This window comes from Heterocephalus glaber, unplaced genomic scaffold (genome assembly GCF_053883595.1).
Source record: "Heterocephalus glaber isolate CG9 unplaced genomic scaffold, H.glaber_assembly_v1.0 deba00001498, whole genome shotgun sequence".
Taxonomy (NCBI): Eukaryota; Metazoa; Chordata; class Mammalia; order Rodentia; family Bathyergidae; genus Heterocephalus; species Heterocephalus glaber.
In genome coordinates, this window is record NW_028258321.1 from 4,948,475 (window position 1) to 4,973,580 (window position 25,106).

The following is a 25,106-nucleotide window of genomic DNA, read 5'->3' on the forward strand; positions in this document are numbered from 1 at the left end:
CACTGGGGCGTGGCTCGGAAGATATGTCCTATGGCCAACCCCTTCCCCTCTCTCTGGCTCTTTCCAACCCTTCCGCTTCCTGGCTGCTGTGAGATCAGCAGCTTTGCTCTGCAGCTCCTTAGGTGGCTGAGGCAGGAAAATCATAAGTTTGAGCCAAGTGTGGACAACTTGGTGAGATCCTGTCTCAAAATAAAAAGGGTTGGGGATGTGGCTCAGTGCACAGCCCTGGATTCAACCCCAGTACAGCGAGAGAGAGGGAGGGAGAGAGAGAGAGAGAGAGGGAGGGAGGGAGAGAGAGAGAGGGAGAGAGGGAGAGAGAGAGGGAGAGAGACAGAGAGAGAGGGAGAGAGGGAGAGAGAGAGAGAGAGAGAGAGAGGCAGGAAACTGTGATTACAGAAGTAGTTCTGGAGACCCCACCTTTGCAACTGGTGGTGATCTGGGAAGGGCACCTAGGGCAGGGGTTGGATGGGGGACACAGCAGGAGGCAGTGCAGGCAGGACTCCAGTCACCCCCAGCACACACGTGCACACGCACACGCACACACAGCAGCTGGGCTTTCCCTGTAAGGTTTCCAGAAGTAACACTGACATTGCTATAGGAGGGCGACCCTGCCGTCATAGAGGGAGGACCCCGCGGCTGTCCTGCCAAGTGCGAGCGTCTGCCTTGTGCCCTGGACCAAGGGTCCCTGAGTGCGGGGCTGCACGGGGTGTTGGGACAGGCAGGGTGGCTGAGCCCCGCTGCTGTTTCAAGCAGGGCCCAGAGGCGCCTGCAGCCACCCTCTGCCTTTCCACTGGCACCGTCCTCACGAGGACTCTGCCTCAGAGCACACAGTCCCAAGGGCAGGAGCTGGAGACTCAGAGCAGTGCAGGCCTGGAAAGGGGGCCACGGGCAGGGCTGACCGATGCCAAAACCCACAGGACGCTGGGCGCCTCTCCCCAGCCCCTGCAGCCGGGCCCCTCCGCCCACAGCCCTTCCCAGGCCCGTTTCTCCAGACTGCTTCTGTAGACCTCCTGCCCACCCGGGCCAGAACGGCAGCGCGAAGCGGACAGAGGTCAGGCCATGGCACCCCACAGGCATTCACTGCTCTGTCACGCACACTCCAGCCCTTTCCCAGCCTGGCGCCCGCAGGGCCAACGACAAGGGGACTCATCAGGTTGTGTCAAGAATGCACCACAGGTGCTGTCTGCATCCCAGAGTGGGAGTCCCCCAGAATGCCTCTGCCCTGGGAGTGCCCGCTGTGTTCCAGGGGACGTTGCTACAGTCACACACCTGTGGACAGTGCTGCAGGGCTCTGAACTCCCACACCTGATGTGAAATTTTGCTGTTTCTAGCTGTGTGACCTTGGGGAATTATTAACCCCTCTGCACTTTAGTTGCTTCTATAGGGCGTCGCAGTTATACCTGCTCTTGGAGTTAATGTGATGATGAAATGGGGCAGTACCCCAGGATGCCTATTAGCAGTAAACCCCAGCTAAACTAGGCTCCTGCAGGACTTCTCAGAGGCTTTTATATGCTAATGAACACGGTGATCCCCACAGCCAGGCTGCAGGGAGCCCATGGGACCCAGCCCCCACCCCTCCTGAGACAAGGTCTCACTGAGTCCCTGCGCTGCCCAGGCTGAGCCTGAACTTGCTGTCCAGCGGGCTCTGAGATCCTCATGCTGTCCTCGCACCTGACACCCTGACAGGTGGTGGGTGCCGTAGTGAAGCTGTCCTGCAGAGCTCAGAGTGGCAGGGATGCATCTGCACCACGCAGCCCGAGAATGCAGAGCTGGGACTCCAGCCTGAGTCCTCCTGGCTTAACTCAGCCCCTCGACGCACGGTGAGCCTTGGGCCTGCGTGGTGGTGATCCCTGGAGGTGCCATTGCCTGGCCCCACCTTGCTCTTCCAGACAGCCGGGTTTGAGGGTCCCACTCTGGCTGTCATTCTGGCGCAGCCCGGGCAGACCGCTCAGAACCAACGGCTCCTGTCAGACACTGGGGCCAGAAGCGGCAGCTGCTCTGGCTAAGAGCCTCCTGTCCGCCTGATGGTGGGATGAGCCCTCCAGACTGCTGTGCGTGGCCCCCTGCTAGCTGAAGATGCCACAGCCAGTCCCCCGAAAGCTCTCTTTGTCTGAGGCCCTCAGCCCACGCATCCTTGGCCAGCGCTGCTCTCTGTCGGCATGAAGAGCCCCTCTGTTCCCGCGGTGTCAGATGAGCCAGGGCCAGGGCCTGCGTTTGGCGGGGCAGCGCCAGCCAAAAGAGCTCTGGCAGTCCAGGCTGGTGACGCCGGCTCTCTCCTGCCCTGTGCCGCCTCCCTGTGCCTCCGAAGAGGTCGCCCTGGCCGGCTAAACCTGGGGTTGGCTCCCCAGATGCCCCTGTGCCCTCGGTAGCCCTCCTGGTACCACCTGCGCTCCCACCAGCACGTGCCTGCCTTTCTCCTCCTGTTCACACACTCTCTCTCCGCCTCCCTTTCTGACCGTCTCTCTGTCTGTCCCCTTCAGTTTTCTCTCTTCTTTCTCCCCTCCCGGCCCCCATGCTGAGCCCAGGGCTTGGATTCTGCCGCCCTTATTGGTGGTTTCACACCCCACCCCCAGCTTCTGCACCCTCATCACGTGTGAGGGCAGTGACATCTGTCTCTGGGGAGAAATGCAGTGACACACCAGGGCACAGCGGTGCCTCTCTGACCTTGTACCCGCAAGGCACGAAAAGCTCGCGTGATTGGCAGGTGACCAGCTGAGGGCTCCCTGGCATTCACTTCCCGTCCGCCTGTTCCGGGTGTTGGCGGGATGTGATGTCAAAGGCTCCGGGCTCCACAGGCTCTAGAGGAAGTCTGGGAGCCACAGATGCTCGTATCTGCTGAGGCCTGGTCCCTTCTTGTCCCGTCTCACCTGGATGTAGGTTGGCACCCAGCGGGGCCTGGTAGGAGTCCGGGCTGGGTGACAAACCTGAAGCGCTGCGCAGCTCAGAGAGGGGTGAACCGGGGCTTCCCACTCCCTGGGTATTTAACTCTATCAGTGCAACCTGAGACCACAGGCACTTTTTATTTATTTATTTATTTGGGTCATTTTCATGACCCACCGCTCTTGGATGTTGGGCTTCTCGACACCAAAGCCCTGTTCACCTATTCATTTATCTGTTTTTCATTCTTTCATTCATTTTTCCCCCACTACTGGGGATTTACATTGAGCTACATCCCCAGCCCTTTTAATTTTTTTTTTTTTTTGGTACCGGGGATGGAACTCGGGACCTTGCGCTTGCGAGGCAGGTGGTGGCACCACTGAGCTACATCCCCGGCCCTGTCCCTTTTTATTTTTTGAGACAGGGCCTCACCGAGTCTCCGAGTGGCCCACACCGAGCTCAAACTCATGATCCTCCTGCCTCAGCCTCCCAGGGTGCTGGGGTCACAGGCGCCACCTCCATGCCTGGCTCCTTGTGTATTAAGCAATACCGAGTGCCTGTTCAGGGTCTGGCGCTCTGGACACAATCAGCAGAACAGGCTGAAGTCCGCGCTCATGTGAAGCCTACTTTCGCGTCCTTTCTCCACCTTCTGGGAGCCTCTGCTCCCTCACCTGCAGTATGGGGTGGGGCCATCCCCATCCCTACCGAGATGGCCGCACAGGAAGGACCCCGCGCTCCGGCCAGGGCTGCTGGGCGTGGCATGGCGTCTGATGCCCGTCCTGGTGCAGGAGCGGGCCTTACGGGCCGGGAGGCCCCTTAGAAGCCGTCACTACGCTCTCTGTGTGGGTTGACCCCTCCAGTCCCAGCTTCTGTCCTCTCCTGCTTCCAGCCTGGCTCCCTTGTCCCTGCCCCTGCCCTGCTCTGGCAGTGGTCCCTTCCTGTCCCAGCATTCTCTCTGTGCTGAAGGAGGGGGAGCCAGGAAGTGGGGCCAGCCCAGCTTCACCCTCACCTCCAGCCCCTCCGTGGGAGTGGCCAGGCCGGGCCTCCCGTGTGCCCTGCTGCAAGGCGTGCGGTGACACTGTCTGCCCCTGCCCCTCTCCCGGCAGCAGCCTGCCTGTTACTCCCGCCCTCCTCTGCTTGCCCAAAAGCCACACACCCACCGGCCAGCTGTGCCACTCTGCTAAGTGCCCTGGTGTAGGGGACAGGGGAAGGGGACGTTACCAGAACCTCTGCAGTGAGTCCTGGTCTCCTGCGAGCCACAGCAGCACACGGCGAATTACAGGAAAGGTAGAAAAATGAGACTGAGAAGAAGCTGAGCTTTGGGTCTGATCAGTGCTGCTCTGGGCAGCAAAGACAAAGCCCCCAGCTTACCACACCTTTTATTCAGTACATCGGGAGAAACAAATGTAACAAATGACTTGCAGAGAGTTCAACAGTTCACATTGGGATAAACAAGGTGTAACGGGAAGGCTTGCAGAGAGTTCAGTACGTCTCCGGCAAACAAGATGTTAATCAGTCCAAGAACAATGAGGAACTGAGCAGATGTTTGTTCTCCCAGGATGTTTCTTGTCCTGGAGAATCACAGCATTACTGGATCACTGAAGTCCCAGTTGTGACTGGAGGCCAAACTGGAGTTATTCTGTAGCTGGGCTGTAGGCAAGAGAACTAGGCTAACCAAATGATTTATCCCTAGAATTATGTAGCATTGCTCCCAACACCCTGGCACCAGGAAGGCCTCTGCATCAGGCCCCTGTCCACCTCCCTTCCCTGGGCATCCGCCCCACACCAACCTTCACCCAGTGGCTGGCACCAGCTCTTTGTGAGCCCCCTTCGGAACTCAACTGCAAAGCTTGCTTCCTGTCCAGCTCAGCAGCCTTGTCTGGGCTCCTGTGGTCCTTGGTGGCAGTGATGTTTTGTCATTGACCAATCAGTTACGCAGCCAGCATCTCGGGAATGTGACTCTGGACTCTGGCTACTGGGAGGCTGGAAGGAGGCGCCTCACCTTGTTCGGCTAAGGACCTTAATGGATGTGCTCTGTGGGAGGAGGGATCCCTGCGGGGCTCAGGAAGAATGACCAGCCCCAGGCCCGGGGCCGCAGACCTGGGGTTTGTGCACTGGCCATTGGTGTTCCTTAGCTGGCTGTTCAGTTTGCAGACTTATTGATGGGATGGGTTGGTTGAATTATTGCCGGGATGGCTCATCAGCTGGCTAATTGATCTTATTTTAGCAGTTTTGTTGGTTTGTTGATTAATTGGGTGGTTGATGTTTTTAGTTGAGGGCACGGAGGGGTAGACAGGTAATCGTTTCATTGGTTGGCTGGTCAGTGCAGTGATCGCGGTTGTCAGTGGTGGGTGGGGGGTGACTGTCTTCCGAAGCACAGCCCAGGTTGACTCTGACTTCCTGCTCCCAGATTTGTCCCACTAATGCCCTTTCTTCCTGTCTTCCCTCAGGCACTCATCCGACTACCCCCTCACATCTCGCAGTGCGATGAAGTCTTTCGATTCTTCGAGGCCCGACCTGAGGATGTCAACCCCCCAAAGGAGTGAGTAGCAGCTCCAGCCTGTGCTGTGTGCTTGGCAGGTGTAGGCCCAAGCGAGGTCAGCTGGGAGGGGTCGCCGAGGGGTAGCAGGTGTGTGGCCAGCAAGGCACCGACCCGCCTTCGGTCTCTGGCCAGTGTCTGCGTCTGCATCAGGCAAGCGAACGGGCCGTGCCCCAGCGCCAGCAGGCCGCCTTCTGTGTGCCTCCCCAGGGCCTGGGGGCGGGGCATAGCCCTGCAGTTTCACGTGTGGCTGTGACCGTGGAGCATGAGTTCTCATTCAAGGCTCTGTGATCTTTTTGGGGTCGTGTCATTTTACTTTTGAGACAGGGTCTTGCTATGTAGGCCAGGCTGACCTTGAACTTGTAAGTAGCCCAATCTCGTCTCAAACTGGTTTTCCTCCTGCTTCAGCCTCCCCAGTGCCGGGACTACAGGTGTGTGCGACCATGCTTGGCGAGGTTCTGTGATCTTTGAGCATTTCCTCAGCCTCTCCGCACCGGTTTTCCCAGCTCTAAATTGAGATAATGCCAAACACGTGGGTAGACAAGCGAGCTCCCTGGGATAACCTGGCAGTGCTACTGGCACGTGGTCAACACTTGTCTGAGGAAGGCGGGGACAGAAAGGGCTGCAGCTCAGTCCTCAGGGCACAGTTGGCTCTGCAGGGATGGGTGGGAAAACATCTTGTCCCCATGGCAACAGAGGTTCACTGCCTCTTTCTGGAGGGTATCGCTGCCTGGGCCGGTCCACCACTGGTCTGGCAAGCAATGGGGCTGAGAAAAGGGATCCCTCCAGCCCCACGACGGACCAGAGGCCCAGGAAGTGGGTAGCCGAGGGCAGTTTTGGGGGGACTCCTTAGGCCCAGCCCTGGCACCCTCTCCACTGTCTCTGAGACCTGCCAAGAAGACCTGGCTCCAGTTCAGAGTGTGCCCACTCCCCATGAGAGAGCCCGGCTGTGTGCGACCTGGGCCCACAGACTGCCCGTACTGCAGCCAAGTGCCTGCCTCGCTGTCTTACTTGCTTTTTCTCGTTGCTGAGACAAAATACCCAACCCTCAAAGTGAAAAGAGGAAAGGTTTATTTAGCTCACAGTCTGTAGAGGTTTCAGTCCATAATCGGCTGGCTCCATGGTGGGATGCCACGGCAGAGGAGAAACACTCCACAGCAGGCCGGAAGTAGCAAAGCAACAAGGGAACCACAGCTCCTTCTGCTCCTTGTGTCTTATCCAGGCCACTCGGGCCAGGCAGCACTCACACCCTGAATCCTAGTGCCCTTGACCCTAGCACTGCACCGTGAATCAATGCCAGCGTCACACACTCTGGACCCAGCCACCTCTGAAAAGCCACCTGTGACTGTATGAGGCTTTGGGGGACATCGAGACACAGCCATAACACCTGCTGCCTCAGGGCTGTGCGCAGGTCCCGGCCACTTCGAGCACCCCTCCCTCCATCCTGAATGTAAACACGGATCGGGTAACAGCATATTTGACTCTGAGGCAACCGTGGAGAGGTTTATCAAGTTATCAAAGCCTCTGGACTTACTTGAAATTTTGCAGATAACCCAGCCTCTTTCAAGTGGGCTGCTGCAGGGACCTGGAGAATTCTAGGGGCTGGGCAGGAGGCTGTCTTCCTTTTCCCTCCTCCAGGGGAGACAGGGTCTGTGACTGCCCAGACTGGGGGAGGAAGTGGGCGGCAGCCTCCACACTGACCCCTGGCTGCGGAGCCGGCCCATCTACCCAGCTGTGGATGCTGCTGGGGGCGGCTGGCCCTGTCAGCCAGGGTGCGCCTCCCATACCCCCGGTAGGTGTGGTGCAGGGCGGCCTCCCAGGAAGGCTGCTGGGGCCTGCCCTCCCGCCTGAGACCACAAACACTTGCCCCACACACTGCTGCGGGACCGCAACCTGAGCACCCCTGTGGAGTGAGTCCTTTGCTTCCCAGCCTCTGGCCACCCTGCAGCAGACCTCGTGGGCACTTCCTTCCCAATGTCCCCTATTCCGCCCCATCAGGCTTCCGGTCTGTCTCCCTGCTCTCCCTGCCTCACTGTCATCGGGTCAGCTCACTGCAGTCAGGGAGCTCAGGGTCCAGCCCTGCCTCTGATCACACCCTGGTCCCCCTGGCCCCAGCTCCCACCACACCAGCCTGCCCACTGCTCCTGAACCAAACCCGATAGTCACGTATCCAATGCTGGGCCTTCAAGCCGTCCCGTCCCTGGGCCTGGCACACCCAGGAGAGCCTTTGCCTGGGCCCACGTCTCCTCCCAGACTGCTCGGTAGCTTCTCAGTGAGGTCGGGCCTGGCACTTGCTCCTAGCTTTCTCTTTCTTCATACAACACACCGCTACCTCCCTGGTGGCTTGTCTGCTAACTCCAGTGATTGGAATGTGGTGTCCCCCACGTTAACATTCCGGAAGCGAAGGCCTGCGCAGCAGTAGTCAGAGATGGGACTGATTGGGAGATGACTGAGTCCCAAGAGCTGCACTCCTGTAAATGGATTAGTGCCCTTATAAAAGGGTCTCAACCCAGCTGCTTGGGAGGCTGAGACAGGATAATTACAGGTTCCAGCCCTGCTTGGGGACTTAGTGAGGCTGTCTTTAAATAAAAAGAAAAAGGGCTGGAGATGTAGCTCAGTGAGAGAGCACCCCTGGATTCCATCCCATGTACCACAAACAGGCAAGAGGCTTGAGTGAGCCCCTGGCCCTTCTGCCATGTGAGGACACAGCTAGAAGGCACCATCCACTGGGAACAGGCCGCTGTACGCACAAAATCTGCGGGCAGCGGCAGCTCCTGTCATTATTGAACGAGCTGGTGACAGGTGTTGTTCCAGCAGCCTGAGCAGATGACACTCCCTGCGAGCCACGGTCCCTCCCGCTGGAAGGCAGGCAGGAAGGCAGGCTGGCTGGGGGAGGAGGGTATGGACCTGCTCTGCTCCCAGCTGTGTCCCCAGCACTCAGGGCAGAGCCTGGCCCAGAGCAGGTGCTGGGGGACCTGCTGAATAAGTGACCGTGTCATCTGTGCTCATTACATCTCTCCTGGAAACCGTAGCTGTGGCAGGGTCTTACCAGGGAGGGCAGGGCTCAGAGAGACGGAGTGCTTGCCTACGTCACCCAGTGGGCGGGGAGCAGGCAGGCTGGCTCCGCCCTCTGGTTTCAGCTCCGTTGCCTGTGGTTTTGCGGCCTCCTCGGCCGAGCGCCCCCTTCAGGGCAGGTGGGGACCAGCCCCTCCCTGGTTGTTTTCCTTCGTGGGCGGTGGGTGTCTTGGTCCCCCTCGACCTGCCAACAGGGGTAGGGGAGACTGGGTAGCTTATGAGCCGCGGAGATTTGCCTCTCGCAGTCTGGGGGCCGGGAGCCCTAGATGAAGGCGCCGGCGGACGCAGTGTGGCCAGGCCCCGCTTCACAGACGGCCGTCCCTGCACTGCAGCCTCCGGTGTGGAGGGAGACGGGCGCTCTGGGGTCAGCTTTGTAACACACCGGTCCCCCCGCGGGTGCTCCACCCTCACAGCCGAGTCACCCCAAACTCCCACCTCCGGATGCACGCACACCAGCCACTGGGGTCTCACACTTGCATCTGAGGGAGAGACCCAGGCACTGCCCTACAGCTCCTTGTCTGGGGTGGGGACAGGGATAGCCCCTGCCTCCCAGGCTGTGCGAGGGCAGCGCCTCGGCACACAAAGTGCCTGGAAAGCCTGGCACAGGGCAGCACGCCCAGGGTGCAGAGGTCCGGGTCACTGCCAGGGAGCCCTGGGTGGGGAGAGCACAGCAGGAGGCTCTGTGCCACCGTCCTGTACCCGCACCTGTCCGCCCCGGCTCCTCCCTTCCTGTTCAGGCACCAGGGTCCTGATTAAGGTCTCAAAATTGCGAAGGAGGAGCCTTGCCAAGCTGGCTTTTGTTCTTCCGCTCCAGAGTCGCAGTCACCCTCTGTTGTGACCTAGGACAGTGCCCCACTGTCCAGAGGGACTGGGGTGAGAAGCCCTGGCCGGGCCCAGATCTGACAGTTCCTGTCCAGGCCCTCACGGATGGCCACTCCCTTCCAGCTGGGACCTGAGCACTGTGGGAAGCCAGCGGGGAGGTGGGTAGCACTGAGAGCCCAGGGCACCCCGGCACCCCGCCCTCGCGCCCAGCAGGCTCCGTGGGTAGAGTCCAGGCCTGGTGGCCAGCGGCCTGACCGCGGGCCGATGGTATGGCCTTCCCCTCTCTGTCGCAGCTGGGGCTGCTGCTGGCTACAGGGGAGGCCGCCCCCTCCAGCCCTGCCCCCTCACCCTGCTGGCCATAGGAAGCACAGGCCTCCGCACCCCTGTCCCAAACCAGGCACCAGGGCTCAGGAGTGGGGTGGAGAGCAGCCGCCCCTGTGCAGCCAAGTCCAGGCCTGACCCTCTCTGTGCACACCTCTGCACCCCACCCCACTGGCCGGGACTCAAGCCACACTGTGCTTTCATCCAGCGCCGGCCGATGCACACACAGCTCTGAGCTGATGGGCAGGGTACAGCAGGCTGACTAGGGGCTGCTGGCCAGGGGAGCCTGGGAGGGAGGCTGTGGGCCGCTGCCCACCCTGCCCAGACCCCCTCAGCCTGGGTGGCAGTGGCAGGATGGCGCCCACAGGAAGCTGTGCCCAACGCACTTGAAGGCGTGCCGGCCTGGGAACGGGACTGCTGTAGCCTGGCGGGTGGGCTGGGTGGGCAGCCCAAGGGGAGCAGACTGCAAGCCACCAGCCCGGTCTGGGCCCCTAGGGCAGAAGCCCATGAGGGCCAGGCCCAGATAGAGCACCCACTGTTCTTGGGGCACACAAGGGCTTCAGCTTCATCCCCAGCCCACCGCGACTGCCTCACGTCGCTGTCCCCAGGTGGCTTCCACTTCACACAGCATCTGAGACAGAGCTGGGCCTAGAACCTGGGTTACAGCAGCCTTCACTGCTGGCATCCAGGAGGAGGTCGTGTAGGCTGGCTGGCTGGCTGGCCTTCTCTCAGTTCTGGGGACTGAACCACCCAGGGTCTTCACACTGAGCGACACACTCCGGCCCCCATTTTTTTCAGGAAGGGTCTCTAAGTTGCCCAGGTGGCACTCAAACTTGGGATCCTCCTGCCTCAGCCTCCTTCAGTGCTGAAATTACAGGTGTGTGCCACTACACCTGGCGTCATCCAGTTTATCGGGCCTCAGGGTGAAGGTACAAGGCTGTGGTCCTGGACACCACCCACTCCCGCCTATGGGGACTCCTGGTCAGAGCGGGAGGAGAGCACACCAGGGCCCTCTCATGGCAGGCAACGGCTCCTCTCCCACCTTCCGTGTGGCCTGGTAATCATTTAGCCTCTCCAAGCCTCAGTGTATAGCTTGGAAAATGGGCTTACAACAGCTGCGGATGCCGTGGGGAAGGCATTATATAGGTACGAGACGTCAGCAGCGACGTGCCAGCCTGCCCGGGGGCCAGGGAGGCCTGCCTGAGGGGTGGCTCGGGCAGAGCCGGCTACTCCAGGGGTGCAGAAGGCATCCTGGGGCTGGAGTTGGCCCAGGGTTGAAGGGACCGCCAGGCGCCCCACAGCCGGGGTCAGGGGGGGAGCTGATGGCTATGGGGATGAACTCACTGGCAGAAGGCGCATCCGGAGTGCAGCGGTCCTGTGACCCCATGCCCTTCCCGCTGACGGGCGAGTTTAGTCGCCTCTGTCACTCCCTCGGCTCTTGGGCTCTCTGTGTATCTGGCGCCTCCCGGTGGCAGGATGCGGTATTACAGCTGCCGGCCCCTGCGGCGCCTGCGCGCTGGACCCTGGAGGCAGGCGGGCTGGTCTCCGTCAGCACACACCTGTGAGGCTCCTGATTCCTTTTGAGATGAGGAAGCTTAGGCTCCTGTTGGTCGAGTTACCTCTTGGCCAGTAAGTGTCAGAGGCTGCATTCAAGCCCCAGCCTTCCGGCACCAGGTCTCACCCCAGCTGACCACACTGGGCAGCGTTGCTGGAGCCCCAGGGCGACCCCTCGTGTGGCAAGCGAGGGGCAGGACAACCGCGTCAGGGCCCTGGTTGCCGCAGTCCTGGGGCTGCTGTCCATAAGCGGGGGTCTCTTAGGGGAAGCCGCCGGGCTCAGAGCGCATACAGACACGAGGAGGCTGGCTCTGGAGGCACCCAGAAAGCTGGCCCCTTCCCACGGCCAGACACGGCCCAGGCGGCACAAGGAGTCACCATCCAGAGGGCCTGTGGATGGCTTCCTGAGACACGGCCAGAGAGCATGGAGCTACATCCCCAGCCCCTTTTCACATCTCATTTGCAGACATCTGACTAAGTTAGCCTTTCAATCCTCCTGCCTCAGCCTCCCAGAGGGCTGAGATTAGGTGTGTCCCGACATGCCCAGTGGGGTTTTCTAATCTTTGCAAACACAGTGTTGCAGAGCCCCATTAGCACCCCTTCCCTGCTGAGTCTGAGAAGGTGAAGCCCGTGTCCCCAGGGACTGGGCCCCACCCACCCATTGGCCGCCCCATTGCTAGACCCTCTGGGAGTTCCAGCTGCTGCTCTGCCCCCTCAGATGGCCTCCTAGCCTGGGATTGAGGTCCGCTGGCTTCCGTGCAGCTCTGAGGTGGGCTGGCCGTTGAGGGGACCGAGGGCGGGAGGCACCCATTTCACTGCCTACGGAGGCACTGCCCGTTGAGCCCAGGGCCCCAGCTGGTTGCTCACCTTGAAATCTATACCCAAGTCCAGGTACTGAGCTCCCTGGGTCATGGGAGGACACTCCCTCAAATGCAAGGCGCCCACGCTTCTGGGAGACCAGTAGGTACCAGCAATAGATCAAGGGGCCAAGCCACAAAGATGCCCAACCTGTACCCAGGGCAAGCTGCAGGTGTGCCAGCAGCCCAGCTGTTTAGCAGAAGATGAAGAAGGAGCTGATTGTCAGCTTGTTGTCTTACGATCATTTTCCCCTCTTGAAACGCTCCGGGGAAGGAAGCTGGCTGAGTTAGGATGACTGGGGGGCCGGGGGTCACAGGTATAGGCTCAGGTCCCTCTGAGATGGCTCTGCCCATGACCAGCTGTGTGTCAGGCAAGGCACCCTTTCAAACCCAGCCTAAACTCCACTCACCTCACCTGGGCCCGCTGCCCCTCCACACACGGGGACTTCCTGATGGTGCCGCATACCACGGATGCAGTCACGCAGTTCAACAGCTGGCTTCCCTGAGAGGTGGCAGCCACCCTGGGAGCCAGCATGGCCTCAGCTTGGCCGTCACCGCACCCCTCGTGTTAGCTGCAGGCTGGACACTGTAGGTGAACGTGGCAGAAGCTCTCTGAGTCTGCGCTTCCCGAGGCACATCAGTGGGACCGTGGGTGGAAGTAGTGATGCTGGGTTGTCCTAAGATCTGGAAAGCTGCTGAGAGCTCATGTTTATAAGGTTCACCAGTGTGGTACTCTTCTAAGCTGTACATGTGTTTTAGCTCTTTCATTTTTCCATTTATCCCATGAAGTGGTACAGTTATTTCCTCCAAATAGCAGATAAAGCCACTGAAGCACAGTGATCACATGACTTGCAAAGCCAGTAAGAGCTAAGGAGGCGCCCCCCACGGTGAGGCCTGAAGCCTGGCTCCTCCCTACCCCAGCCCCTGAAGCTCAGTGTGCTCCGCACATGGCTGTGCTCGCCTCAGTGACAGGGACCTGCTGTTGGTGAACGCCACAGAACGCTCACTGCCTGGCCGGCAGCTCCGTGCCATGGAGCTCCTGGGAGGCGGAAGCAGGGATTGCCCCAGTCCCAGCCTGGGAGCCCAGCGCATGCTCCAGCATTGCCCAGCCAGTGTCGAGGGTCACACAGCCCAACCAAGCGCTGAGGCCAGAGGCACCATGCCAGCCCAAGTTTGGAGGCTTAAAACCCGATGCTTTTTCTGGCTCTCTGATATTCTCAGCTGATTTCTAGAGCATCTAGATTTCTAGGGCCCGCAGGCTGGGGTGTCCTCACTACCAGTGCAGAAGAGGGTGCCTGGAGCCTGGAGTGAGTCTGGAAGGAGATGGACAGGGAGGCGGCATCGCCTGCAGGCTGGGAGCCGGATGCAGTGTTCTCCAGTCTGATCCCAGGAGGCAGAGGCAGGCTGCACCTGGAGAAGGTGGGGATGCCTTGGCCTGGCCCCAGCCCGACAGGAAAGGGCACCCAATGACCTGTCCCCTGCATCGGGGACCTCAGAAAGTTTCAGTGCTGCCAGGACATGCTGGCCCCCAGCTGGCACTGGGCTGGTTCTGCTGGCTACGAGGATCTTATGGGGTGGCTAGGAGACACTCTGTGATCCCTGAGACACAGAACAGCTCCAGGAGAGGGGAAATAATCATTTTTGAAGCCTCCAGAAGCCAATCTGGGGATACGGATTGGAGCTCAAGGGTTTATTTGTAAGGCCCCGGTGAGGGAGGGTGGCAGGGAAGCAGAGGGAAGACAGCCAGAGGCTGCCTCGGCAGCTGGATCCTGCATGGACCGGCACCTGCTGCGGGCCGTGTGCCCAGAGGCTGGGTGAGGAGCTTGCATGGCCTCTTCAGCCCCTGCCAACCTCACCCACACTGCCTCTGGGGACCTTCCCAAAACGCTTCAGTCAGGGAGGTAAACACTGATGGATTTCCACTGTGCTTGGGGCGTCTTCCAAGAGCCCCTGGTGGCCTGCAACTGGCGAGGCCTTGCGCCCACCTCCTACCCCTCCCCGCTCCTTCACTCCGCAGCCCTGCCTTTGGGAGGGAAGGGCTCACTCAGGGTGGGGAGGTCCAGGCCCAGGTCTGCCCCGGGCCTCAGGGCACTTGTCCTTGGGAGCAGAAACTCAGAAGATGTTTGCTGGAGGGTGGAGGCCAGGGCCAGGGCCTGGAGTCTGCAGTGGGCTTCCTGGGAACAGCTATTTCACCATAGTTGCAGGCAGGTGGCTCCAAGGCCAGGAACTCGGGTGAGGGGTTGTGGGACAGGAAAGCACTGCCCCTCCTGCAGCTGCTGGATGCCGGCCCACGTGCAGCCTGGATGGCCGCCCCTGCCCAAGTCACTCTGCCTATTGAGATCGGGTATAGCTAGAGCCTGGGTCTTGTGACTGCCATGCCAGGCTGGCCGAGTTTGGGGTCCATCCCAGGCTCCTCCTCCTGCTCAGCCACACAGGAAGGCAGCTGTCAGGCCGTCAGGAGGCCCCCAGGCCGGACTGGAGCATCCCAGAGCTCCACAGGACCCAGGCCCTTGCTGAGAGTCCCCTTGTCCTGTGCCTGGAGGCCATGGTGTGGACTGTGACAGCCGCCTGCCCTTTGGAGCAGCCTCGTTAAGCCTGTCTCTTGGCCAGGCAGTGAGACCTCCTGATCGGCTGTCACTCCTGGGGCCTTGGACAGCTCACTGAGGGCAGCCCTGTGGTCCACTAGGTTGGTGTGCTTGGGTTCCCAAGGACCATGAAAGCAACCAGAACAGCCGTTCCCACGGGGCTGGAGGCCCCAGGGCTGTGGCCTCACCCAAAGTGGCTTTACCCCACGTGGCCAGGCTTTCTCTATTACAGATGCAGACACCCCAGCCTTGGCCCTCACTGCAGCCAGCCAGGCTGGTGTCCCGAGGCCTTCCTGAGCCATCCTCCAGCAGTCCCCACCCCCTCCTGGCCTTCCCTCTGCACCCTCCTTCGGCCCTCCTGCCCCAGGTGGTTCTCCTGGCTCCCCACCCTGATCAGCCGCTGGGCCTGGGGTGGAGCAGAGATGGCGGAGGGCGAGGAGGACCTGCTCCTCCACTTCCTGCCACTGGGCCTTGCCCAGCCCAAGCTGCTTGAGAGGCACTAACTGGCCACATGCCCACGATCCCAGGGTGCTGGTCCTACTGGTCAGGGTCCACTCTGCAAATGAGCACAGACACTATCATCTGGTAGAACTGGAATTTGTTTCCTGGCTTTGGTTTTCTTCTTGGAGGGTGGGCATTTGCTTTGCATTGTTTGGTGCAGGGAGAAACCTAGGGCCTTGCACATGCTAAGCACAGCCTCCACCGCTGAGCTACACCCCAGTTCAGAGCTGGGATCTGAACCCCCGCACTGGTAGCTGTGAATACACTCTTACCAAGTGAGCGGAGCAAGCCTGCCCGCGCCCGAGTGCCAGGCTGTAGCCATTGGTCTAGACTCCACAGTCCACAGAAGTGGCCACTCGGACAGGGTGCAGCTTAGTGGGAGGGAGGGAGGGAGAATCACTGCCACTGTGCCCCTTTACATTTCAACCTTAAATGCAGGGGTTTTTATTTGGTTTTTTGGTGCTGGCCTCCACTCGTGCTAACCCTGTGTCTACCACTGAGCTACATCCCCAGCTGGTGTTCGGGGCTTTGCATTACGCTGAGGTTTGCTGCTCCAGTCATGCTGGCTGTATTCTGAGTGCTCGGAGGCCACTGTTGAGAGCATCAGCTGCTGGCAGAGACCATTTCTGTCATCCCGACAGCTCTGGTTAGGGCTCCACTAGTGTGGTGGGAAGGACTGGGACACTCGGTGCCGCAGGGCCAGAACTTCAGTGTGCTTCTGGTACAGGATCTGCTCCGCAGGTTGCATGGCCTCCCTGGGCTCTGCTCCCAGACACATGTGCACATCCCACACTCACTCCTGCCCTGCACCCTGGCTCACCCCTCCCTCCTGCCCTGGGGCTCCTTCCTGCCTCTGCTCTAACTCTGTGAACATCCCTCACCTCTGCCAGGCAGTGTTCCCAACCACCCCAGATCACTGCTGCTCCCCCAGCTGGGAGTTCCTGTGCAGGATGCTCTCGAGCAAGCTTTGGGGTGTCATCTCAAAGTGACTTGTGCATGTTCTCGTCTTGGATGTTTCTTATCTCTTGTCTTCTGCCACTCTCTTGCTTCGGGCACAAGAATAAGTCTATGACAGCCTTGCACTTAAGGCATGCATCAGGGTGGATGGCAGATGGATGGGTGATGGAAGGGGGGTGGATGGAGAATGGATGGGCGGAGGATAGATGCAGGGACAAACAAAGGGAAAACACAAGGAAGATCTCCAAACATGGATGGTCCTCCTGCCCTTCTCTCTGAGAATGCCATAGTTGAATCCCATCACACTTTGTTACCAGCCCTGTGCTAGGTTTTGACGGGCAGCCTCAGCAATCCAAGGAGGCAGGCAAAGCTGGAAGCAGGATCTCAGATGGCCTGAATGGAAACGTGGCACTGCAGGCCAGTCCACTCAGTCGGTAGCCCCTGCCCCATTTCCCACTCTGGGAAAGCGCTTCGTGTTTCTCCACACTCCCCCATGGCTTTTACAGCCGCTGTCAGGGCAGAACTCTTCGACTCCACATGGGTGGGAATCCAGGCCTGTTCCTCTCGTGGCCCTCATGTGGCTCCCTGAGTGAAGAAGCCAGTGACTTAACGCAGACCTTGCCGTGAGGCTGGGCCAGTCAGCACATCCTGCAGGCCAAGTCCAGCCCCATGCAACAGGCTGCGGAGCTGGGTGCTTCCCAAGTGCAGGTGCTGCTCCAGGAGCCTCACACATCGTCCCACTAGATCTGCACCCACCCCCTCTCCACTCTGCCCATCCTGAAGCCAGAGACACGCTCAGGGGCTTTGCCCAGAGTGGTAGACACGGAGGACAGACAGACAGTGCTTTGTCCTTTCGCTGTGGCTGGAAAGCGGCAGAGGCCCTCGGGAGCAAGGAGAAGGCGGGGTCCCCGGGGGTTCCTCTGATGGCCATGCATTCAGCCTCTCTTGGACACAGGCAGGGGACCCAAGACCCCGTCTCTCCCTGGGAACTCGGTGCTTTCACCAGGGCAGGAATCTGGCTCTTCGGCCAGTCCGCATGGTCACAATGGGGCTCATTCTCAGAATCCTGCACGGCACAAGCGCTGAGAGAAAGGGCAGATTCTTGTGGGACACAGAGCACCCAGAGCAGTTTAGATCAGGCACGCCTGGGGCAAAGGACAGCATTCATGCCCCCTCGGAGTCGCGCCTGGGGGTCACTGCCTCTGCAGACCATTTCACGCAAAGGCTCTGAAAAGCCAGAACAAAAGCCCAGTGGGGGCTAGCAGGAAGGGAAAATCCCCAGCTCCAGGATGCTGATCCCAGCCTCCTTTGAAGGATGGAGAAGCTGAGCCCCAGAGAATTTGACAGTGTGTTTAAAACTTTTTCTTTTGCCACAGAAAGAAAGAAATTTCACAATTTATTGTGAAACCCAATACAGACAGACATACAGACAGGCAGTGGACAGACATTTGAAACCAAAGTTTCACGGAACAATCTTAACCATGACTGACTCCCTGGACATTTTGTTTGTTTTTTCCAGTACTGAGGATTGAACCCAGGGAATACCAAGCTACTTCCCCGGGCCTGTGTGTTTTTATTTTTGAGATAGGGCCCTGCTAAGTTGAGCCAGCTGCCCTTGAACTTGTAATCCTCCTGTCTCGGCCGCCCTGGCCAGCAAGTCTATCTACCTTTTCAAAATGTTGATTGGGACCCACAAAATCAACTTCAGAGCTCACGAGTAGGCCATGGCCTGTCATTTGGAAAGCACTGCGTTCCACCGGGCACAGTGGCATACTCAATCCCAGCTTCTCAAGAGGCTGAGACAGGAAGATCACAAATTTGAGGCCAGACTAGGCAACTTTGCAAGACCCTGTTTCAAAATTTAAAGAAGATTAGAAGGGCTGGGGGTATACGTCAGTGGGAGAGCACTTGTGTAGCATGTGTAGGCTGTGGTTTCAATCCTAGCACTGCAAAAAGAAAAAAGTGGAAAGTATCACTGGAATGTGAAGTGGCTTTCCCAGGACCAGGAGCCACCGAGGGGCAGAGCGGGGTGGCGTCCGGGTCTCCTGACATTCAGCCCCAGACTCTGCTGCTTCTCCTGGCCAGCAGTCTACCTCTCCCCAAAAGCCTTTGTCGTGGCTTGTGTCTAGATGTCCTCCCAAAGCCTCGTGCAGTCCTTTTCAGAGGGAGCTGAGTCTGGAAGGTGTGACGCTGGGTAGGGGCTTATGGTTACAAAATCACTACGCGTGAATGATCAGTTTGGCACTGCCCTGACCCCCGTACTCTGGATGGGATACAAGGGGCAGAAATACGCTGCCCCAAAGGTCCCTTGTTGCTTTTGCTGCTTCTGTCACTGTGACCTGTTGCCCCTCTGCCACCCTGCCTGGAGCCAGGTGACTATGGACTAAAACCTCTACCAACTGTGAGCCAAACAGACCCTTCCCCTTTAACTCTGGGTGCCCGGTATTTTGCCTCAGCAACAAGAGAAAAGTAACTAAGACAGCCTTCCTTGAGCTGCCTCCGACGCAGCACTCCTAGTCAGAAACCTGGGTCTCACGCCTGCCACCAAAGCCCTGCCCTCCCCCAGGCTGTCCACCTGCTTCCCGTCCTCCTCAGGAAACCTTCCACTACGGGAGCGGCTTGTTCCTGCTTCTGGAGCGCCCTCCTTCCCCACCCTCTCTCAGGGTCCTGACCCCTCCGCTTTCAGGGCTCTGTCCTCCAGGAAGCCGCTGGGCATGCATGTCCTGTGAGCCAGCCCACTCGGTCTTTCTTTTCTCTGCACTCGCCATGCCCCCACCGCTGTGGCTCTCAGCACAGATTGCCTCCGAATGTTAGCTTCCCCTTTGGCAGGCTGAGGCAGGAGGGCTGCAAGTTCGAGTCCAGCCCAGGCAACTGAGTGACCTAGCAAGATCTTGTCTCAAAATGAAAGATAAAAAGGGGAGTGCAGGTGGGAGGGCCTGGCATGGAGCTCCATGCAAAGGCCCTGAGTTCAACCTGAAACACACAAAAAAGAAAAAGAATTGTACGTAGAGTGTGGCGTTGTTCCCCAGCTGTACCCCAGACTTGCTGGCCAGGCAGGTCACCTCTTTCCTGTGCTGGCTGATGGGCCTCACTGGCCCACAGCTCAGTGCCTCCAGGTCACTCTCTGGCCGGTTCAGGACGACGCTGTCCCCAGCTCTCTGTCCAGGTAAGGCCTATCATCGGTGACACCTGGCTCCCAAGGTCCGCTCCCAGGCAGCCATCTGGCCCCCAGCGGCCAGAGAGCAGTTCCGGTGGCAGCAGGACTGCAGGCAGCCCCTGGGCCAGACGGCGGTGTCAGCCAGCAGGCAGGAGCCCGAGGCCGGAAAGGCAGCGTCCTCCCTGCTGAGGCTGCCTGAGACTGGCGCTCTCAGCGTCCTTCCCTTCTCGGAGCCCACACCAGGCTGAGCTCCCGGCCCTGTCCTCCCCGCTCCTTCCCACCCGAGAGCCGTCTCTGCAGCCGGGTCCCTGGTGTGGCTCCTGGGGGGCACCTTAGCTCAGCACTGCCCCTCAGCCCAGGGCCTGCGCCTCCGCCTTGTAACGTGCTTCACCCCTGCTCTGCAGTCCTCAGACCACCGAAGGCCAGTGGCTGCGTCTTTTGTTCTTTGGTTCTTTCTGCAGTGCTGGGGATCAAACCCAGGGCCTCATGTGCAGGGCAGGAAGCATCTGCCACTGGGCCACGCCACCGCAACCTGCTAATGCAGGGGCCAAGTGCAGGAGCAGGTGGCCAGCACAAGAGTTAAATGCCATCGCCACCCTCTCCCTGCCCTCCCTGTTGCTGTCTCCAGCACCCGCGCCCAGTATGATGTCTGGGAAAGGAGCACATCATGTCTTACCAAGAGAAATGGGAAGAGGGAAAGAAGAACGAAGAGCCACCCTTCGGGTGTGTGTTAGCAGCGAAGCTCACTCAGGCCCACCTTGTGTTCTAAACACTGAGCAGTATGGGCCGGGGATTTAGCTCAGTGGTTCTGGCGCCTGCCTTGTAAGCACAAGGTCCCAAGTTCGATCGCCGGTACCAAAAAAACCCAAAATAAATAAATACATAAAAGCTGAGCATTGCAGTGCACACACTGCTAGTCCCGGCTCCTCCGAAAGCTGAGGCAGGAGGATCACTTGCACCCAGGAGTTCAGGACTAGCCTGGGAAGCATAGAAACACCGCCCACCCCCTCTCCACAGCGGGCTTTGCTGCTGCTCAGCGCTGGACAGAGACCTCTGGTGTCTGTGAGCCCCAAACTGGAAACAGAGCTGGGCTCCCCAACCCAGCCAACAGTGCCTGCCAGTGTTTGGGAGGGCCTGAGGGAGAGGCCGTTCCTTAAGTCTCAGGGCTCTGCAGTGTCCAAGTCTAACAGCCTTTGCCGTCTGGGTGGGTGGAGGTGACGGACAGTCTGGGCCGGGTGGCACCGTTCTGCCCTCAACCCACAGGTGCACCAGGCTCAGGCAAGGTCCATACCTGGTAGCTGGGCCAGCTGGCTTCATGCAGGGCACTGCGGAGCCTGGCAGGAAGGGCTGAGAGACGTGGGACCTTGTGTAGACGAGGCCGGGCATGAGGCTGGGGAACGCTGCCCCTGCCTTCCCAGCCAGACCTGGGGACCACAGGGGCACCACTGCCAGCTGGCGTGGCTTGACCCCAGCGTCTGTCGCTGTGCCTGTGGTCTTAGTCACCCCGGGACCAGCTGCACAGAAGGCCAATGGCCTGGCGCAGCCGTCAGGATGCAGCCTGGAAGGCCTTTTCAATCACATTAGCTGCTGGCATCCCCGCAGGAAGATGCTGCCCCTGCTGGGCCCCCCTTCCTCCCGGGCTCTCTGGGAGGCAGTGATTCAGCTCGAGTCAGAAGCAGGCTAGACTGTGAGCTACAGTGGCAGAGTCACTGGGGGGGGGGGCGTCTGTCAGCACCAGCTCCGGGCAAGAACTGAAGCAGGGAGGGGACATACAGAGGGGACCTGGACCCCAGCAGAGGCCAGGACTGGTTGCAGGGCAGTGAGCAGCAGGGGTGCCCGAGGCGGGGGAGCCCTGTCTTCCCCCATGCTCTGGGGTGTGGAGAGTGGGGGAGTCCCAGCCATTGGATACCTAAGCTGCTTCTTAGCACATTCAGCAGCTAAAACTACAGAATGCATTTGCCAAGAGGTGCCCGGCCGTAATCCTCCAAGAGGTTCCTATTAGGGCAGTGCCTCCTCAGGCTGGAGGCCAGAGACCTTGCAAGGGTTCCTGTTCCTGCCATGCCCACATCCAGCCCAGCCTGGCTGCCCCCACCGCCTCCCCATGGCCCTCGTCCTCGTCCACCCCAGGGCTCTGCCGTCCAGGCCCGCACCCCTCTGGGGCTTGGTGGGCCTGGGGTTCTGCCCAACCGCAGCCCCTCACTCTCTGTGGGACCCTGAACGAGTTGCCTCACTTCTCACCACCTGCCCGGAGGGCTCCAGAGCCTGCTTTGAGGACGGCAGGCGGGGAGCTGTCTGGAAGCCCCTCTGGCACAGCAAGCACCCTGTTCTTTTTCTTTGGTACCAGGGATTGAACTCGGGACCTTGCGCTTGTGAGGCAGGCGGTGGAACCACTGAGCTAAATCCCGGGCCCTGAGCACACTGTTCTTATAAGTGTGAACGTTTCTTAAGGGAGGCTTGGCCGATGGAGGTTATGCAACACTTAGAATCCCAAGGGAAGCTGTTGGCAATGCAGGTAATGCAGTCGGTTGGGGTGGGGCCCACAGCTGAATTTTTACGCAGCTTTCTAGATGATTCCATTGATGGCCAGACTGAGAATCACTGGAGTGATGCCCAGCACTTAGGAGGCACTTAGGGCATGCCAACCATGTCCCTGTCCCACTCCTGAGCCTCAGGTGCTCCCCTGTCACGTGGAACGACGCGCCTGCCTCCTCTTCCGGCTGTGACCAGATCTAAGCATCCCGGGCAGCCCACAGCCACACAGGCTGGGAGAAGGGAGCGTCATTCCGGAGCCGCCCCTGTGGGGGCTTCTGGCAGTGCTGCGCCCAGCTCCAGGGGGAGAGTGTGGGACAAGGAGGGCAGCTTCTCGCTCCCTGCCCTTCTTCAGTGGCCCAGCCTCACCCAGAGAAAAGGCTTGAGAAACGAAATCCCTCCTTGGAGAGGAGAGTTATGGGCGGGTACAGTACTATACAGTAATAAGGGCCATTGTATAACGAGTCCTCCCAGGCCTGAGCTTCAGGTGGGCACCGCCAGATGGGCCGGGCCACAGGCTGCCGGGTCTCTCTTCCGCCTCAGGAAGATGGGGGGGGGGGGCGCTCCCTCTTCCCAGCTCCTCTTGGAGGAAACAGATTCTTCTCCACCTCAAGGCCCTGCATCTTTCATTCCGACCAGTAGGTTATAAACCAGATCCGGTGACTTCAGGGAGTGGCTGCACCTCTCTCTCTTCATCCGTAAAATGGGGTGCTAGGACCTTGTCTTGGTGTGACTGGAGGATGGAAAGAGACACAGCTGCCGAGGGGGTTCTCAGGAAGGAGGGGGACTTGAGAAATGCAGCTTCTTAGGCTTGCCCCAGCGTCCTGGTTCAGGGGGCTGTAAGCCTCAACAAAGGGAAATGGGGAGGGGGCGCCCCGGCTGTGCAGAGGAATTTCCTTACAGCTTCACAAACACCCTAGGGCACCCCGCTACCCTTAGATCTCCAGAACCAGCACCTCAGGGTCGCCACAAGGCGGATCCTCTCGGGGTCTCTGCTGTGCCTTCTCCGTGAGGCCTCCCTTTCCAGCAGGCAGATCTAGCTGGCTAGTTCGCTAGCTTGGACCAAAGGTGGGCAGCAGCTGGCATTTTCTCTGGCTCCAGGGAACAGGAAAAGGCACTTCCTCCAGTCCGAGTGCATTTCCCCAGCATCTAGGCCCAGTCCGAGGGGACGGAGGGGGCGGGATGTGGGAAGTCGGCCTGACCCAAGTCCCCGACTGCTCCCTGGAGGGCAGAGCAGACTCGGGGCAGGTCCTGGAGGTGGGAGGGGTTCAGTGCCTAGGGTCACCCAACTGTTACTGTCAGGGGTAGGATTTGAACCCAGCGCTCACTTCTTCAGAAACTGAACCCCGTGCCTACCACGCTGCCGCCCCCCCTTACCTGGGCAGGGTGCTGAGCCCCACTCTCTCCGTTGCACGCTGGCTCCCCAGCCTTGGCCTTCTGCAGAAAGGCCCACACCGTGCCATAGCTGGTGTTCACCATCGCCCGAGCCAGGCCCAGGAGGGGGCGAGCCCGGGCACCCCGAGGGTCACGTTTTAATCGAAGGCCACACAGATGCACAGTGACGAGGGTGGGTGCGAGGGAGTCGAGCAGGCGGCCTTTCAGTGGGACTCGGGCGGAGTGGGCTGTGCGACGCCAGAACTGGGAGGTGGGATGCTTCGGGTGGAGGCCTGCTCGGGCCGGAGTCGGGGCCTCAGTTTCCCGGTCTGCCAAGTGCCCGGGACCTGCCTGCACTCCATGTCCGGCCAGGCGAGGGGAGGGTGGGCCCTGTCGGCCTGCGGGGTGCGGGGCGGGGCCAGCGCAGGGAGTGCAGCTGCGGAGCGCGGTGCTCGCTCGGCCGGCGCTGGCGTCACGTGAGCCCGGCCGGAGCCCGTGCCCCGCCGCGCCGCGCCTGCCCTAACCATGTCCGTCTGCTGTTGCTTCTTTTTCAGGGACTACGGCAGCTCCCGAAGGAAATCAGGTAAGGGCGCCTCCGGGCGTTTCTCCGGGGACCTGGGGCTGGGGCTGTCCTTGCTGGGTCGGGCACCCCTCTGCCGAGCCGCTGGGCTCCCGGTGGGAGTGGGCAGCGCACCCGGGCGTGTCAGTGGGGCGCAGCGCGATCAGAGGTCTTGGCTGGAGCGTGGCCGTGCCGGGCCGAGTGGCTGAGGGCAGCCCGCGCACCCCTCTGTCCACCCCCACTCCGAGCAGGGTCCCCTGCAGGGCGGGGCCGCCCCGCGGGCTGGGCACGCGCGTGGGGGACAGGTGCCAGCGCCCCGAGTTAGCGAAGCCTCCAGTCAGGGTCCCCAGACGTTGGGCCGTGCGGCCGCGGCTGCCCTTGGGGTGTGGAGGGGCCGAGTGTCCAGGTGCCGGGTGTGTGGGGGACGAGAGCCCGAGGAGGTGTCGCGGCGTCTGTGGTTCGTGCGTTGAGTGTAGAGTGCAGTACTTCTCTGCTCAGGGGACGCGGGGAGCTGCGTCCGGCGTGCTTGCTGAGCGACTCTGCGGCGCGTGTGACCTGCTCGGGTCGCGGGGGCAGCGGTTGGGCTGCGTGGCTATGGGCTGCGGCCTGTGGCAGGGGTGCTTGCGCGCCCAGAGGGGGAGAGGGGTGTGCAGGGCCGAAGGGCACGTCCTCCTGCACACAGAAATTCAGGGAGCCCAGGATTGCAGGGGCTTCAGTGTCACCCCTGGGAAGGAGGCGCGAGGCTGGGCCGTCCCGTTTGTCCCCAGGAAACTGGCAGGGTCTCAGAGGCAGAGTGTGCTGGTTGAGCCTGAGCCCTGTGAGCTCATGCAAGTTTCTGAGCCTCTCTGTACCGGAGTTTCCTCACTCTTCAACACGAAAGTAACAGTATTCATCTCACCTCACGCGTGACAGTGAGTGTGGCAGCCCCAGGTCTCCAGAAGCATCAGTTGTCCATCATTTTCTGAAGCCCCGGGGCCTAATCCTGGCTCAGCTGCCACCTGCTCCCTTGTGTGACCTTAGACGCAATCCTTTTCCACGCTCAGGGGGCCTCAGTTTCTCCTCTGAAGGGGAAGTCGGCCCTCCCCCAGCTCTGCTTCTTCTGCAGAGGAAGCCCCACCCAGGCGGCCACCCGGGGAAGGCCTCCCGCAGGTCCTCTGCCTCCAGCCCTAGGGCCGGCAAGAGGAAGGGAGGAGAAATTTAATTTTCATTGGCATGCTTATGCTAATGGCCACTTAGTGTCCTGCTTAAGTGCCAGCTCTGGAGCCAGGCAGCAGGGAGTCTGGCTTCTTTCCCCTATGACCTCAGGCAGGTTTCTTACCCCTCTCTGTACCTGTTGCCTCTCTTGTAAATTAGGGATAATACTTATACCCATCTTGAGAGGGTTAACTTTATGTTTCCT

At 60.1% G+C, this 25,106-nt stretch overlaps 1 protein-coding gene across 4 annotated transcripts in view; it reads left to right on the forward strand.

The window, feature by feature from the left end:
• Nucleotides 1-25,106, forward strand: part of Sh3pxd2a (SH3 and PX domains 2A) — a 193,779-nt gene that overhangs the window by 98,992 nt on the left and 69,681 nt on the right. For 3 of the 4 annotated variants that reach the window (XM_021245689.2, XM_021245687.2, XM_021245688.2), the window contains exons 5-6: nucleotides 5,328-5,419; nucleotides 23,703-23,731. In XM_021245689.2, coding sequence (XP_021101348.2) covers nucleotides 5,328-5,419; nucleotides 23,703-23,731 — 121 coding nt within the window. Of the gene's footprint in view, nucleotides 1-5,327; nucleotides 5,420-23,658; nucleotides 23,732-25,106 lie in introns of those variants that run through there. The other variant, XM_087185847.1, reaches the window with a different exon arrangement.